Source organism: Catharus ustulatus, chromosome 7 (genome assembly GCF_009819885.2).
Source record: "Catharus ustulatus isolate bCatUst1 chromosome 7, bCatUst1.pri.v2, whole genome shotgun sequence".
NCBI classification, from domain to species: domain Eukaryota; kingdom Metazoa; phylum Chordata; class Aves; order Passeriformes; family Turdidae; genus Catharus; species Catharus ustulatus.
Genome location: NC_046227.1, coordinates 33983958 through 34002024, shown reverse-complemented (window position 1 = coordinate 34002024; position 18067 = coordinate 33983958). Strand labels below are relative to the sequence as shown.

Sequence of the window (18067 nt, the reverse complement as noted above, 5' to 3'; positions counted from 1 at the left end):
TGAGGTTTAGGAGTCCTGCCTTCCACTCACTGCCAGGGAATCTTTTGGGAGGTTCAGAAGCAGAGATCAGGATCCTCCTTAGCTGGCAGCAAATGTTATCAGCTGCTGGGAGTGACAGCACACAGCAATGCAGTGCCTCACACACTGACTCTAGCAGTGCAGTCTAGCAGCTCAGTCGTTTTTCCATATAGCAGTAATTATTTTTCTCATTTTTACCCAACTAATAACTAAATTAGATTTATTTCCTGCTTTAATATCTCTAAAAGGCCCCATTAGTATATCAGAGTACACATCAGAATGAAGACCCAGACATAATTAGGCAAAGCACTGACATTGCACTGCTATCTATATGGTTTGCAATTTTTCTGACCATTTTTTTCTTCTGAAATGTGTGCTAGGTCATGCAAACTAACTCTTATTGCTAGAGCTCTGTGGTAAAGTGAATATATTAGAAATGCAAACTGTCACCACAACCATCACAATTACATTTACAGCTCCCTCTGTGTCTTGTAGTAATTTGTTCTCCCGCACTGCATCCCTCAGAGGTTTCTACCAGATTATTTTTTATTATTCAGAAAGGTAATTTATTGAAGAAGTGCTTTGCATCTCTGTCAGAGGTACGTGAAGCGAGAAATAGGGTGAGCAAACCTCAAAATGATTGGTAGTTTGATATGGATAAGGATCCAAATTTTAGAGCATTGCACAGAATTTGGAATTTAGTTACATGACAAGCATTCTTTCTCCCTAACATTTAATCTGTGGCTATAATTACTGGTATTCAGTGGATCACACATGCAAGGTTACTCAGATAGAGCTTGCAGAGAAAGCTATTTCTTTATTTACAAACCCAAATCAACACAGATGAGGAATTTCAGATAAAATCAAGCTGTGGAAAAACATACGTGTCTAAAACTCAGCATGGGCAAAACTATTTCTTCAGTGCCCTTGGACACAGGAAAAGGGGACTAGAAATTGCTGGTGTCCCAAATCCATAACATGTTTTTCAGAGCTGTGTGCATTTGGGACCTTCACAGCAGCAGATATATTGGTACATCCATCTCACTAATGATCTGTTGAGCATCAGTTATACCCTCTAAAGGGGTGAATGACATTTTTTTTACCTCCACTAGTTTCTGCCAGTAGAATCCAAACAATGGTGCCCTTTGTTAGAAACATCTTTTTTGGTCAGAACATACCCATTTGGGGATTTTTATATTTATTTTTTATTTTAAAGGATTGAAGATCACTCAGCAAGATCAAATCTTTATTTGGAGCCTAGAAGCATCCAAGCAATTGTTCCCTTTCTGCAGTCAGGATAATGTTTCATCTGAGCAGTGCTGCCTGGGTGCATAATGCACCCAGAGAGATGGAGAACCTTCTGCCAGTCGATCAGTTGAACTGTGCTGTTCTGTGAAACTGCTGGTCTGACCTTCCAGCTTGTGTCCTGTGAAAAGGATCAGCAACATCCCTATCCTTTAAGGCTGCAGTGTCACAGTTGTGCCATCCCTGGCACAGAGCTGTTCCACGTTCATTTTGTTTTATCAATAGGTGATATATTTTACCTACAAACACATGAAAAGGGCTAGAAGTGCCAGTTTTAACACAAAATCCACTTCTTTCACATTTAATGGCTTCATCTTTGTCCACAGCTCAACTTTTGCCAGCTGTGTTTTCCTGACAAGCCCAGTCAGTGGCATTTTAAAATATGTCCTATGCTCTGTGTCCATACTGGGTTGTATCTCCACAGCTACAGCTCTTTGCTTTTGAGAATGCCACACAAAATCAAGGTAACCACTAAGCAGCAAGGAGGAAACAAACATTAAAACAGCGTGTACCCACAGAAAAAACAAACCTGAGAGTGATCAAGCTCCCTGCTCCACCAAAGAGCAATAGAGCAATTTGAAATATGCACTGGGCCCACAGAGAAGTCATCAGTTCAAAACCAACACCAGCCAGAAATAAAAGCAGTGCCTTGAATCACCCAGAAATGTCAGCACAGGGATGGGGACTTAAGGGATAAGCTGAAGTATGTATCTACCAGTAGGTGTTCTTTTGGCTGCATTTCTGAGCTCTTTGTCAGCAAGATACAGGCTGATGCATTGCCTTAGCTGGCCCACACAGATGTTACTGCTGGAGGCTATTTTCTCTCTTCCATCCAAAGGCAGGATGCACCCAGAAGCAGGTCAATTTACTCAGATTCTACAGGGGAAAAAAATAAAAGAAAAAAAAAAGAAGAAAAAAATAAAAGAAAAGCTATTTTGAAAACTACATCTTCTAATCAGCACTGTAGTTTGATGCACTGTCTCCTCATCAGAGCCATGGCTCAGGATATGTGATGACAGGTAATTTTTGATTCAAAAAGAAACAATCTCTGCAGTCTCGTGGCCAGGAAAGGACATGGACATTTCAATACCTGAAACATTGCAGAGGATCTGTTTCTTCTAACGTTTCAAGGCCAAGGTGTAATATTCCACCTCTTTTTCTTTTGAGTTTATGGAGGTGGTGATATGTCTTATTTGAACAAAATTAAAAGCTTTTCACTGCTTATTATCTCCTTCTAGTGAGAGAAAGTGTAATGAGGTCCTTTTGTCTAAAGGTGACTTAGGTTAAACTAGGAAAGTTTTTGTCTGATAATCCAGAGAAGCAGTGGGAGTCTGGGGGACGTGTCTGGTTGTTTTTAATCACTGTATCTGGTCAGCACATACAGCTGATTTATATTGTGACCCTTCAGTAGAGTCAATTCTAGTGTCCACAGCCCAGCAAAGAATGTCCAGGGCTTAACTTGGCCCCAGTACATTCTGGTTTTGCATAACAGGGATATTTTGCCTAATAATGTTTATGTTTTAGTAGGAATGTTGCTGTAGATCAATGGGAACAAAGGCAGGCAGCAGAAGTCACTGGAACTGTGGGTGTCCATGGCTGGTGCTGCTTATACCAGGAGAACAAGCTCCACTTCAAACACAACATTTCAGGTGTTGGGTGCTTTTAGTCATTTCCAAAAATACTTATTTTGCGGACAAATTCCTCATTTTGGCTGACAAAGCAGAAGGTCTGACTACCTTAAAGATTTTTAGGGCTGAAGTGTTTGGTATGGAGCTTCATGGAGGTTGATAAAGAGTTGCAAGAAGCACTTCACTGGGTCAAGTGAGCCTAGAGGGGATAAGCTATGAAAAGGGTCACAGGAAATTTTAAGTGATGGTAAGGTCAAAATGCATTAAAGCCATCAAAGAGAAATAGCTGCTGCATTAAACAGAAAACTCAGCAAGTTGTGAATGCCTTTCAGCGCGTGGGAGGACTGTGCAGGTTTTCTGTGATGTTCTGTGCAACACCTGTGTTTTATCTTAACACCTGCAGCTGCTTGTTACCTTATCAAAACCACCCTTCATCTGAAATACAGCACAGAACCACGCTTCTGCTTCACCCTGCATTATCACCTTCAGCATAGGCTTACCTTATCTAACCCACCGGTTCAGGGAGAGGGATGATTGTGGAAGGGGTTTTGAGCTGTAAATGGTGGCCTCACAGAACTGTGGCACATTACAGACTCGAGTATATGGAATTCTGTGCTTTGGTTCTTGCTGAAAAGCATGGAAATGTCAGCACTGGCAGCAAGGGAATGATGAAGGCTTTGGTGATATTCAGTGACTGCCAGCAAGCTTGCACCCAGGATCTGTGGATAGCACAGGAGTTCCCCTTCTCCCAGTGACAGATCCTACCTACCTGCAGCAAAGGGAAGGCACAGATGTGTTTATATCCATGGCATCAGGACTAGACCCCAAGAGAGATGGAAAACTTATCAAACCACTGCTGTCTCTGGGTCAAGATGCCAAGGCTTTCTTAAGAGGAGGGCAAAAAAAAAATTAGTCTTTTCAAAGTCATGCCAGTACCTGGGAGGATTGCCATAATTTGATTTGCTCTCCTAGTGTCTGATAATTTATTTAGTTTTCCTGTGAGAGGCTCTAACATTTTTGTTTGCTATTTTGAAATTGGAACTCCTCCACAGAGGCCAAGGAGTGGGACTAGAAAGGATCCAAACTAGTTATCATTAACAAATGTTGAAGTCTGCCTGATGGGCATTGAGATGGAGTTGTGTTTAAGAAAGCTGAAGAAAGAGAGGACAAGGTGGAGATGTCAGGAAGGAAGAAGGGAGAGATAATATTGCATCCATTCACCTAAAGGTGCTTGTGGATTCCTTGGCAGGCAGAAGGCTCCTCCAGTTCAGAGCAGGTTTGGTACAGACTTGAGCCCTTAGTTCACTTTGAATTGAACTCCTTTGGATTTATCACTGAAGCCAAAGATGCCATAAGTAAGGATGGCAGTTCATGCTTTATTTTCATGTCATTTGTAAGGCAACTGAATAAAAAAATGGAGAAATGGAAAGTTGAAAGTCAGTTTGAACTTATGTGTTTTATTCAGACCAAGACTGGACCTCACCTGTCACTGAAACCTTTGCTCAATTACTAATTTGACTCCCTGCAAATGAGTCTGCTGTCAGTACAAAAAGAAAAATAAAAAACAATAGGAATATGATTGTTTGTGTAAGGTTAGAAATATACAGAAAATATAAGCAACAAAAGAAAGAAAAAAGGTGAAATATTGATCTGAACAAGTGCTACTGTCCTCATTACCTTTTCTTGATTTTACTTTCCAAGAGATGGTGGGAAGATATTGTCCAAGTTTCATATGATATCAAAGCAAAATCTATAGATGTTCCATGAACATCAAAAAGCACAAGAACCGAACTTTACAGTTTTTTGGGATCGTCTTTTCTAAATTCTGAATGTCTGAGCTGTCTTATAACTGAAATATGAAGCCAAATCCAGCACAAGGTAAGACTGTGAATCAAAAATCTCTTATTGGAGATGTGGGATCAAAGGGGAGAGACAAAGAAAGAGGGAAGAGATTAAATGATTTCAGAGTTATGGATGCCATGACCCTTTGAACTCATCTAGGTTTTAACCAGTGGTTGCAGCATTTTTTTAACAGCTCAGCAAAAACTGTAGATCCCTGCTAGCCTTAGTAAGCAGAGGCCAAGATTACAGCATGGATCAGGAGAGGTGGAGAGAGAAGGAAATGGAGGATGACAGTTTGAGGGCTGGGGTCCAGCAGCCCCTATAATCATGGCCATGCCTGCCCTGCCTAAGGGCAGGTCAGGTGCTGAGGGATCCAGGAGGATTGGCACGGAATGAAATGCAAATATAGCAGCCAAACAGGAGCAGCAATACAGCTCTAAAAGCTGCCAGGGCAGCAGCATCTGGACTGAAGGGAGAGACCAGCACATAAAATGCCACAAAAGCAATATTTCACTACATCAGAGGAATAATTAGGGAACCTCAATCTACCTACTTAACAATGCCTGATCATCCCTGAGAGAGGAACAAAAGGTTACTCTCCCATCAAATAAAGGTTGCTGCATTTTTGCATGGCACCTTTTAGTAATCATCCCTATTTTGAGGCTCTTTTCAGGATTTCACCTCCTGCAGAAGAGGTCTGCAGGGGGACTGTGGTCATTCAGATCCTGTCTGCAGTGACAGCTCTACAGTCACGATTGCAACATCAGTATTCCCGTTCTGTTCTTGCTGCTGATGAGCTAAAAGGCAGCACAACCTCGAGGCTGATGGAGGCACTGCTGTGTCTCAGCTGTCAGCCCCTGAGTGCCCTGCTGAGGAGGAGCTGGGTGTCCCACAGCCACCATCCCTGCAGGCAGGGAGGAACAAAATCGATTCCCATGATGGGAAGGAGTCACTGGCAGCTCCACTGTGCCCATAAAGCTCTGGACATGGCAGGAGCCTTGGGGCACAAATGTGTTCTCACACCTTCACTGCCAAACTCCTCCTGACTTGGATCTCCTACCCCAGCCCAGCCACTTGCTGTGTTCCATGGCTTTTTGTACTCCATCCAATTATCCAATGCTTCCTTCCATGTAAAATGCAAATCATTCCCATTCCCACCATACTGGCACTGCCATGTTTCTGAATTATCCTGCCTATGATGGGTGCTTCCCACACTTACCTTAACAGGCAAGGAGAGACAGGACAGGAGGAATTAGGGTACCTGCCTATGGCACCTCCCTCCATCAAAGCAGGTTGGGATTGTAGATGTGTGACTTCCCAGAAATGTGAGATTTTAATGCTGGATGTTCTAAAACAACTCTGATAAATACAGCTTAATCAGAGACACAAAAGCTAGCTATTCTATTTTTCATGAAATCGACATAAAACCCATCTGGCTTCTTGTGTTTGTAAGAACAACTCAGCTCTCACATCTTATTTGTAAAAAATAATTAAGTAAAAAGGTAAGCACTTCAACAAGTAATGGTTCAAAAGGTAATGGAAAAATAGATCTTTAGGATTTAAGCTTAGTTAAATGCAAAATCATACCCAAAACTGTATGAAAGCAATCTATCCTCATCAAGGCTTTTCTTATCCATCTGAGAACAGGAAGGAGGGATTTTCCCATATGGAAGTGAAAGCTCTAACAATCTCTGGGCTGTCCACTTGTTTTTCTGAGAATCTTTGTAATCAGCCTCTCTGCTTTGTCTGGTGAGGCAGCTCTTACTAGAGCTTCCCCCAAAGAGCTTCCACACATGGCACAGCATTTCCCATAAGCGTTTATGGGACCTCTCAAGCCTCTGTGTTTCAGATTCTCAATTCCAAAACACTTTTCTGTTTTTTAATTACAAACCAACTAACTTCAAGGAAGCAAGGGAGCCTCCACTAAAGTCTTCCCTCATTTCCCAGCTCCCACATTGTCCCTTTGTTGTGTCCCTGCAGGTGTCTGTGATCCCACGTGCATGAATGGGGGGAAATGTGTCCACCCCAATGTCTGTGACTGCCCATCTGGCTGGAGGGGAAAGCACTGCAGCAAACGTAAGCACCTCTACTCCCATCAAAGTTTATATTAATTAGTCCAGTCTACACCCATTTGCAATCTTTTAATACTAAAAACCAACATAGAATCTGTTTTGCTACTTCAGCAGTTTGAAGAAATAACAGTTTTAAGCACAGGTAATACAAAATGCTATAAATACCTGATGCTTGCAGGGGAGAAAAAGCTGTGTGGGGGAACCCCGGTTCTGCTTCATGCAGCTCTGTTGTACATCTTGTTATGGAAATTCATTTTTACAGTATTAAACTTGAAGCATTGATTTTATGTTTTAACAGCTTCACATATTTTGTTATATTCTGCAGAGAAACATCATGTATTTCAAAGTACAGAACTAAAGCCTGCTATAAAGCTTTCCAAACTGATGTACTCTCAAGGTCATCGGTGCATAATTTGGAGAATGACGTGTTCTTACCCTGTAACTCTGACTACAGTTACATAAAAATGTAATTAAAGAAAAACCTCTCACCCTAAAATATTTTCAAGGAATATTTTTCCGTACATGGCTATTCATTACCATGAAGTTGACAGATAAACTGAATAAATTTATAATCAAGATGACATACTGTATGTAAACCAGATTAAAATATTGGCTTTTTACCCTTTGGGTCCTGCTAGTAAATATGATTTCAGAACCAGTGGCTTGAATTTATAATATTAATAATTTATTTAGAAATGCTGAATGAAGGAAATGTCTCTCATACATATACACCAGATCATGCCCTCACACTTTCAGGATCTCTGAACAAAAAATATATGCAATAAACCTATCAAACTTTACTATGAAAATATTTGTTTTTTACATGGAATATGTAGTAGGCATACAACATGCATGAATGTACCATAGAGAAATTCTTCTTAGCTGATGATGAGCTAAGCATGAGAAATATCAGACAGTTATCAAGGATAAATTTCTTAAGAAGAAAATATCAAAGAATCCTGCATGCTATGATGTGAAGAACAGAACACACCCATCCCTTTGGAAGTCAGCCATATGGAATAAAGCCTAGCAGGTCACCTCTCAGACAGCTCTTGAACACACAGCTACATCACGAACATCCTCTCACTTGTTCTGTGTCAACCTGTTCAGCTGTCTGCCTGCAGAAGTGTCTCCATGGAGGGGAGTGTGTCGGTCCCAACATCTGCCAGTGCTCCGGAGGATGGGTGGGAATGCTGTGCCAGACCCGTAAGTGTTCCCTCATTGCTGCAGCTCTGCAACCACTGCAGATTTCTGCACACTGCATTTTCTGCTGCGTGTATATTGTGTTAGGTTTATGCCTGAACTCAATCATCTTAAAGGTCTTTTCCAACCTAAAAGATTCCATGATTCTATTATGTGTAAAAGTCAACCATAATGTGATTAGCACCTAAATTTTTCCTCTTATTTGTCAGAACTGTCCTGTGCTGCCAGTAAAACTGGCATTTTCAAAGACATTTCTAGACTCAACATAAGAGGCCTGACTCATCTTTTTCTCACATGGATGCTGACATCAACCTGCCAGACAAAATAAGTACTTTTTAAATTAAATCATTTGAAATACAAGGTAAAAAGGAGAGGTCAAGGAGAAAAGGAAATGGAGTACACGTTCTCTATACCCAAGTGGCATCAAGCACAGAAATTCTGTGTGTCTGCTAACCTTAGAGCCTGACCCTGTGAATTCTACTTGTTCAGGCTCACCAGAGTGGCTGGAAGCATTTGCATTTGGGGGGATTGGAAGACCTGGAATGGGAAGAGATCTGTTATTGCCAATTACATCCAGGGTCACTTCAGATTGTGTCTGCCATTAGCTTTACAGGAAAAGGCTATGAGGAAAATATCAAGGCATTATCCCCTGTAAAGGGCATCATCTCCTTTATCTTCCTTCCCCCTCACACTCACAGAGCATAATTACTTATGGAAATCTTCTGTCAGCTAACTCCCAATGGCTGTGTAATTGTTTCTTTGCGCCAGCTGTCTTCTAGTTCAAACATGGGAATGTTTAAAGTTATTGATGGCATATTCTTGACTCAGTTTATAAAATAAATAAACAAATTGTGCTTGCTCCTGTGAAAGGCAAGTAAGACTAACATTAACAATTTCTGCTGCTCTATGCAGGCACACAAGCCAGGTAATTTTTTATAGATTTATCTAACCTTTGAAACTTTGCTCCAAATCCCTTCATTTGCTAGTCATTCTGGTTTTACTACTCGTTCCCATAGTGGGAGGTTAAATCTTTTTTTTTTTTTTTTTTTGTTCGTACAAAAGGGTCTGGCTGAAACTCCCAGGTCCCACAGCAACCCCAAATTTCTGGTTTTTTAAAGAGAAAGAGAGAAGACTATTGTCAGAGAGCAGATGGTGAGGTCTTACAATGTTGCTCCAGGGTATTCACAGCGAGGCAGGGGCGAAGCAGGGGAACAGGAAAGTCTTCATCCTCACAGATGTTAGGTGTAAGTTTTGCATAGAAGTATAACCCTGAAAGTAAGTTGTGTTTCATGTTTTAATGGGAGGCTATTCCCTCAAACCCCAGGCTCAGTGAAACAAATGTATTTATCTTCTAAACATGAAAAGCTTCCTGAATGCCTTGCTCACCTTCCCCTCAGCTCTGGCAGAGCTGCTCCAGCTGCAGCAGCACAGAGGGCTACAAGTAAAAATTCAGAGGATTCTGAATCACTCTGTAATCCAGAATCCATTAGGGCAGGATTGTTTCTTGGGGGATTTTTCAAAGGTAGGAGATGATTAGATAATCCCAGCTTCATTTTTTATCTTCAGCCTGTGAATTCTCCACTCCCCTTACCGGGATGGTGGTGATGGAAATGCAGATACAAGTCTCATCTACACCCTGAACCTCATTTTTTCCTCACTGACTTCCTAACACATTGAGGGTGACTAAACCACAGGATGCACAGAGACTTCCCCTTCTGTTTTCTGGACATTTCCCAGATGGAACAGATTATTGCAGCCCTTTACACTGAGATAGCCAGAGTAAGCTCTTAAACCAACGAAAGGGACAATGGACAAATACTAAGAAATCATCTTGGACATTTACTTGGACATCTACTTTTTGATTTATCTTTCATAAGAGGTCACAGATCACCTCCATCTGTTCAGTTTCTAACTCACAAAGGCCTGAGCCCACATGGACCATTCCAGAAGATGTTTGGAGGCAGCAGCTGCCACAATAATTCCTCTCTTAACACTTTATTTCTTCAGCCTTCTACTAAACCAGAAAAGGCAAAACATTTTCTACTTGTAGGTCTCTAATCATTTAACTGTTTACAACCTCAAATACTGATGTCTCCGATTTTCTTGTCACCTTTCACCAGGAACAAAGACAGATCTCTATCAAAAATGACAACCCAAAAGGCTTCAACCTTTCAGCTTGACAGTATCCCAGAATAGATTTTCCATTCTCCTCCAATGAAGATTGGAAATGTCTATGGCAAAATAATTTTATGTCTAAAATATTTTGAAAATGCCTCAGAGAGCTAGAATGGGCTGTAATATCAGAGGTATGTTAAGGAGTTTAATTATAACAGCTCTGCTACATTTTGGAGATGCAATCAGAGAGAAAAAACTCCATCTCTTTTGCAATGATGCACAATGAAATTGCATGTCCATGCCATGCAGTGAATCCTGATTTCCTAATGCTGCAATCAGTCAAACTCACAATGACTTTCCTGAGACATCTGTGCAGGAAAGTTTATTTACAGTTTCACTGGGCCCTGGCTGCGACTAGAGAACTTGGCAAGAGCAAAAGAGACTTTCAGTAGACATTGATAATGGATAAAACACAATAGTCCTCCTTTATCAGACTGTAAATAAAGAGGTCAGTCAAAAGAGTAGTTTTCTTCCTGCTCATCTGTAACTGAACAGAATGGCTTCTGAAAGAGAATCGATGAAATAGGTCATTTGTCCCAACAAATAAGGTGTATGGGAAGTCCCACATTATCCTTGATAAATACCTATGACTTTGAGGGGCATCGTTTAAGGAATTATGGTCAATTTTCAGACTGTACTGAAAATGTAGGAAAATAACCTTTTGGAAGAATAGGTTAAAAAAAAGTAATTTGAAATATTCAACATGTCTCAACTATAGAAAAGAACAGCTTTATAGATGATGGTTCTTCCATTAGAAGCTTTCTTGTCTGACTCTGTTTTCAGCTTCCACTGCTGCAAAAATATCCAAAAACTTGCCTTTCTTAAAAGAAGGAAATGGTATCCCAGGGTCACCATGTCTTCCCATCAGTGATTTCCTTCCTATTCCATATTAGACACCTCATTTAAATCCCCATGCCTGTGGTTTCCCCTTGCCTCCTGTGCTGGTAACTCTTATCTATGTTTTTCTTGAGCTCAGAAAGAAACATCAGACCAAAAAAATGAATATCTGGCAGCAGAATCTGATCACCCTGACAGATACACCCAAAACACAATCCAGTAAAATCAGAAGGCTTCTGGCCAGGGCTACAGGTCTGTTGTTTAAGGCTCTGAATGCAGGATCAAGGAATAATTCTAACAATTAATTGTAAAGTATAAGAAGGTTATAGTTGTGAAGGATGTTCATCATTAAAATTCATGCTGCTGTCTTCTGTTCTAATATTATTGAACCCATACTGGCTCCTCATTGCCCTTCAGAATAATCTCTCTTTATTTGCATGTTATAAGTGTCAAGCTTATGGCCTTATAATTTCCTCAATATTCTTCCCATTCTCTCTGTCTGCCTTGAACAACATCCTAGGAAGGATTTCTTCAAGCTTTCCTCTGTAACCCTTCCAAACCTTAAAAAAAAAAAGCAAATAAATTTTAAAATAATGTTGTTGGCATGCAAATTATAGCTCTGTTCTTTTAGCATGCAGGGATAAAACTCTTTCTGTAATTGGCATTTATTGATTATAATTTTAACATAAGCTTAGCTTGTTAAATGACTTTGCTGAATCTGTACAGGATAATGCATACATAGCTGGTGTCATTTTTAGTGTTTAGTGGCTTAGCATCCCTTGTAAATACATTTATGAAATATTCATTTGAACTTCAGCTCTGTTATTATCCTCTGTGATGTCAATTCCAATTTTCCTCCGAAATTTTTTTTAACTTTTCTTCTAACTGAGTTCTTGTTTTTCTGAGCACTACAGAAAGAAGCTGGGGGTGAACAGAGAGAGATAGACAGAAAAAAAGATGAAAAAAAGGAGGAAATATTTTCCCTTTTTAAAATCTATTTGCATCCACTGAGAATCAGGGGAACCACAGACAGAAAATAAATCCCAGTACCTCATCTAATGCCCATGTGTGCCAGAACACCCCCAGATGCTGTAGGGATCTGCAGAAAATCCATTTCTCTTTGCATTACCTGTTCCTATTTTCTCTGCTACCAAGATGAACGGAAAATCAGCTTCCATTTTTGTCCAGCCCATATTCACATCAAACAAATAATAAAAATATACACAATTCTTTCTCTAATAATATTATCACCCCCAGTTCTCTCCCTGCTTGCCATACAGTGAAACAAAACTTGCTTGGGCACCAGGAGCCTGTTCTGCTGACAGTGCAACCCCTGTTGGGAAATGGTTTTGTTCCAGTGAGTGAAACTCTGAGGATTTTCCAGTTGTAAATCTGTCCTTTCAAGGTTCATGGAGGAGCTGGAGTGGCACTCCAGAAATCATAAGATTCCTGTTCCAGCTTGAGTGTGATTTCATTGCTCCTCTGCCCCTCCACACGCAGAATTCACTCTTGCCCCCTGCCCTCTCAGAAAAAGGAGAAATTCTGAGGTTTGAAGCTCATTATTCTGTATCTTAAGGAGATTTTTGCAACAAAACCAAGTTGTCCCTTTAAAAATTGTTTCAAGAAAACAGCACTTTTACCTTTTCAAAGAGGTAGGAATACATCAACATGCTCATAGACCAGGAAGGCAAGCTCCTAGCTCCAGGTCACTGGAGTCCTACAGCAAAGAGCCACTGACACAGCTGCAGCTCCAAAAGGAGCACCTGAAGGGCACCAGCCCATGCAGGTCTGCTGTGTTCTCATTCTGGACATGGTCTGGGGCAGTGGTTTTGACACAGCATGAGCTCTCACTACCTGACTATAAAAATATTCTTTTGCCAAGCTGGTTGCAGTCTCTCCTCTTTAAGATGTGTAGAGTGGCAGTAAGTCTGGTTCTTTCCTTCTCTGCCCCACAGCTGGGAAGTTTGTTATAGATATTTAGATTTTAATATTCCTCACTCTGTCAAAACCTCAGCCTCCTCACTAGCATAATAACCTGACAGAACAACCCAATACAAATTCCAGGTGTTGTGAAACATGATGCCATTGCCTTCCAACGATTATTATGACTCTGAGAATCATTTTTGGATGGCTTAGGATCCCACAATGTTGTTTCCTAAAGAAGTTTGCCCTGGTCTGTCTCTGAGACTTCAACACAAAGACTTTGCACAAACCTAAATCAGTGTCAGAATCAGAACCTAACTGCAACAAACTGAAATTGTGAAATTTGATCCTTCAGCCTTTTAACTTTTTAAGTCTATTTTCTGTAGGAAAAAGAAGAATTCTCATAGGAATGCAGCAAATTCATTCAAATGTAATGGAACATCCTGCTCCATCATGAAGGAGACTGGTCAGAGACATGTGTCTACTTTATTTTCAGCTCTGTTTTAATGGTACATGGTTTGAAATTTCCTCTACTCCTCTGCCACACAATAAAATGTAAGAAACCACTTGTTGAGTCACATCTGACCATTTTTTAAGGCATTTAGTTTGACTGCCTATAACTAGGATACAGTATTCTGGCAATATTTATAGAAGGTTTAGCTCATGAGATCTAATTAAAATACTGTGATGTGTGATCTTCTTGAACTGACTGTTCTTTTTCCTCTATGCCAAAACAATGTCATAACAATGGAAACTGCTAATGAGGATGAAAAACCAGCTGAAATTTGACTAATTGCTTTTTTCTCTCTTAAATATAATAGAATGGTGATTCTTTTATTAAGAGAATATCTTCAAATTGATGGGTCTTTATAAATGCAGTGGCAGCCTAGATAAAACATTTCCATGATTTTTTTTTTCCTTGGGATAAGTAGTTCATTACTGATTCTCTATGATCAGGAAGTTACATGTTCTTATTTGGTTTCCAGAGGTGTAAAGTGTGAAGTTCACCAAATTCTCCCATTTATTTATTTATTGTGATGGCATCACCTTTGGGAGTACATATTTAATATATTGTTTTCACCTCAACTCGAGGTCAGCTCTTTTAACAGCTGTTATTTATTTTAATTGGAACAAAAGAAAATCAATTTTGGCACAAATCTTGCCCAACCATCAGTATCCAGAATGTATCCTGGCTTTCAAAATTAGGCCTTGTACTGATCCATTTCCAGCTGAGCTAAGGTCATTACTTTGTCAGTCTTCTCTTTCCCCCGTTATTGGAAAAAAAAGGAAAAACTAAAAATTGTAAACATAAGAGACACACAAGCACGAGAAGCCCATGCCAAACCATCTTTAATTTTCAATATTTCTAACTACTCACATCCTGATTACAAGACTTATTATAAGTGCATTTCTAAAGAACTTTATCTCTCATTTGTAGCACTTTGTGAGCAAAACTGTCAATTTGGCAGCATCAGACCAAATGTCTGTGCTTGCAGAAGTGGCTGTGCTGGTTCAGCATGTGAGAAAAGGTAAAGCCCAAACCCCCTGGTCCTGATGGTAACAACAAAAATAACCAGCTGTAACTGAAACAGTTTACAGGTAAATTAGCAAAGCCTTGTTAACCTTATGGAAGATGTAAATAAGAATATTTGAAAGGAAATTTAATGACTGCCCAGCTGCAAACCAGGCCTGTATTCAAGTTCTAGACATTTTTTCCCTTTTTTATGCCTTCTCCTCAATAAGACATGTATGACTACCAGAACAGTTTGCAAGGCTCTAGCACATCTGTCCTGGCCTGACCTGACCTGACCTGACCATCACTCCAGTGCAGGTGTCCTGCATCAGCACTAAGATAAAACAGTTTGGGTTTCTTTCAGCCACAGCCACTGCCCATACCACAAACACTATTCCAGTCAGATGTCCTGGCTCCATCATTTACCTGTGCTGGAAGGCCAGGGGCAAAAATCAATGTATCTTCATTTCAATTACATACCACATTAAGAGAAATCATGAAACTCTGCTTGAGATAGTCACTTAATTTTGTTAATGATAATTAGAATTTAATACCACAATTAAAGTTCTGTATAGATTTTTTTAACAAGCATATTCTCCTACTAAACTACAGCTCCTACATCAATATGAAATCATCTGATGTAGATAAGATGAGTAAGTGATGTAATTTTCTATATATAAAAAAATCTATTTAACAGGTTGAGGAGAGTAAGGTGCACATTTTCTCAAATAATTGACAGAAGAAGTCTAAATGAAGGCAGAGATGTGACAAGATAAACTGGAATTATTCTCTGCAGGTGCTTCCATTCAGGAGACTCCCCTTGCTAGGTCAAGAGTTGACCCTTTGGATCCATCAGTTAAATAACTGCTTTAAAGAATTATTCTAGTTGTGAATGTGCAAAGTATGATATTTTTCAGTTCACAAATGAAGTGGAATTCTATTACACTTAGAAGAAAATATTTAATAATAATAATAATAATAACAACAACAACAACAATAATAATAATAATAATAATAATAATAATAATAATAATAAATTGAACTTTTTTCCACATGAATAAGCTATTACACACTAAATCAGTCCTGACAGAAAAAGAAAAGTGGAAAAAGACTTTGCAAATGATGTATGTCCAAAATGCCAAGTCACGAGACACATACAAACACCTGTGTCTCTCTAGCCATGATTCATCTCACAGTTTTTAAGACTGTTTGAAGCACTCTTCAGTTTCAGGGCTTATTCTGCAGAAAGCCACTCTGATATGGACGTGTATTGCTTTGATGTGAAGAAGGAAATATTCTGAATAAAAGGGACTTAACAGTTTTCCTTCAATCTGTAAGCCTTGCTGGAAGCTAAATTCAGTTAGTAATTAAAATTATGGATTTCATGGTGTCCAATATAAATTACATGGCTTATGTTATATGAAAGCAAATGAGCTACTCCTCCAAAAAGTCAAAATTATGAGGGATATGGAAATGAAAAGCTAATTTACTAGCTTGGATTATAGTGAACTGTGCACATACCTACATTTCTGTAAAAAACTTGGGATGATAACCTTCCCAAGAGTTCATTTATCAGATTGGATTGAGTGTATGTGAACAATCTGTAAAAGCTTTAATCAACTTCTCCAAGCCTGTCAGTCATGGAAACCTCACATTTTATCAGACTAATTATTAGAGCACAGTTTTGACTTTGCTAACACTGAACATAAAGTCTGCTGTGAATAAAACTGATACTTCTTGGTGCCACCTTGGTGGGCACAGGGAAAAGTTACCTCAGGTCTCTGAGTGGCAGCATTCACATGTCTGAAGGAAACTCAAGTCTCTGCTGCCTGATTTTATCCCATTTTCCTGAACTAAGTTGCAAACTCTGTTCTCTGTCTAAACTCCAGTTTCCCCACGTCCTTCCTGGTGTGCTGTGGCTGAGCCCAGCCCCAAGTGGCTCCTGTCTCTGATTAATACATTTAAAGAAAGAGATTTGCATTTTTCTGCCACAGCCCAGCACAAGTCCTGTCTTTCCCACAGCCCTGACACCTTATCACTTATTTCCCATTTGGCATTGCTGCACTTGACTTTTCCTCTGAAAGCACCATCTTTATTGCCTATACTTAATTTTGTCTTATGCATTTCAAGCTGTTTCACCCATTTATCAAAAAGGTTTTTAATTCTAAGCCTGCTTGCACTGCCTCCAAGTGTGGCATTGTTCAAAATGTGACATCTCATTGCTGGGACATTATGGAAAGTGGTGAAGAGCAGAAAAATCAGGACCTACAGACTACTGATAAAATTATTCCTTGATAATGTTTTCTCAAACAGGCCTTGCTCCTTACTGATTTATTATGAATTATACTTACTGGCATGACTGTCTGAGTCATATCAGAAGTCTCCCTAAAGTAAAAAACATCTGTTCTTTGTGGGCAGAGTGACTTCTTCCCTCACTAAGCTTGAGGAGCTTATAAATTGATTGTTTAATAATTTATGTTAGCATCTCCCCAGATAACAACTTAGACTGAATCTTTGACTGTCATTCCCTTGCTTCTTCCTATTTTTTTTCTCATCTAAAGACATGTGCTATGCTTATTGGGACTATTTATATCCTTTGGGAGTTCTCAAAGCAAATCACTGCTGGTTTAGAAACCACATCTTTAAATATGCTGGAGTAACTCTGAGGATCTCTTGACCTGGAAAAGCTGCTTCATGTAAAGACCTTCTCATCTGCTGAGATGTTCCATATGGGGAGTTAGCACACAGCAGACAGTGCCACAAATGCAAATCCCAGTTTATTGCCCAGCCACTTAACCTAGTAAACAGACCTGAAATCTGACTTTTCACAATCTAAATACTCAGTTCCTTCCCTATTCTCCCTTGCATTCACGTTCCCTTGCTAATTCTGATCATGTCAAACCTTTTGTCACATTTAACCTTTCTGTGAAGAGTGAAGAGGAGGCTCTGAGCACATCAGCCTTGCTTGTGTCATCTGCAACCTTCTCTCCTCCCTGCTGGATTTACCACTGCATTTTGCTCTAGGAGTTAAAACTCGGGCTTTGCTCTGTTTCTGTTATGAATCTTTGAATAATGGGACCAATACAGTAACAGTGACACGTAAAATTTCTCAAAAAAACTGGATTAAATTGGAGAGGAGCAGCCTCTTCCCTCCCTCCAGCAGCAGCTGACAGGGATGCACCTGGAGCTAACTGGGGAAAAGAATGCAAGGTGATTGCTTCTCATCCACTTTGGGACACTGATTTCCTCATTTAAACTCAATTTTTGGTCTTCAACTTATTCACATGAAATTAGAGTGAAATATTAATTTTCAGCAATTTTTTTTCAGAGTGAAAACACTAAGGAAATAGAACCATGGACTCCCAGAATGGTTCAGGTTGGAAGGGACCTTAAAGATCACCTAATTCCATCCTCCCTGTCCTTTTCTTTTCTTTTCTTTGCATGATGAATCTGCAGGGCAAAAATTTTTTACGGTGGAAATACTGAAAACATCACAAATCCAGTCAAATTGGTGATATGAATAGAAACAGAGAGCTGGGAAAAAAAATAAA

At 39.7% G+C, this 18067-nt stretch overlaps 1 protein-coding gene across 1 annotated transcript in view; it reads left to right on the top strand.

The window, feature by feature from the left end:
- The window catches only part of LOC116999052 (von Willebrand factor D and EGF domain-containing protein-like), a 159994-nt gene extending 145458 nt beyond the window's left edge, over nt 1-14536 (top strand). Inside the window, exons 26-28 of the mRNA XM_042779466.1 lie at nt 6774-6869; nt 7976-8071; nt 14442-14536. Coding sequence (XP_042635400.1) covers nt 6774-6869; nt 7976-8071; nt 14442-14536 — 287 coding nt within the window. The remainder of the gene's footprint in view (nt 1-6773; nt 6870-7975; nt 8072-14441) is intronic.
- Nucleotides 14537-18067: the final 3531 nt, after the last annotated feature.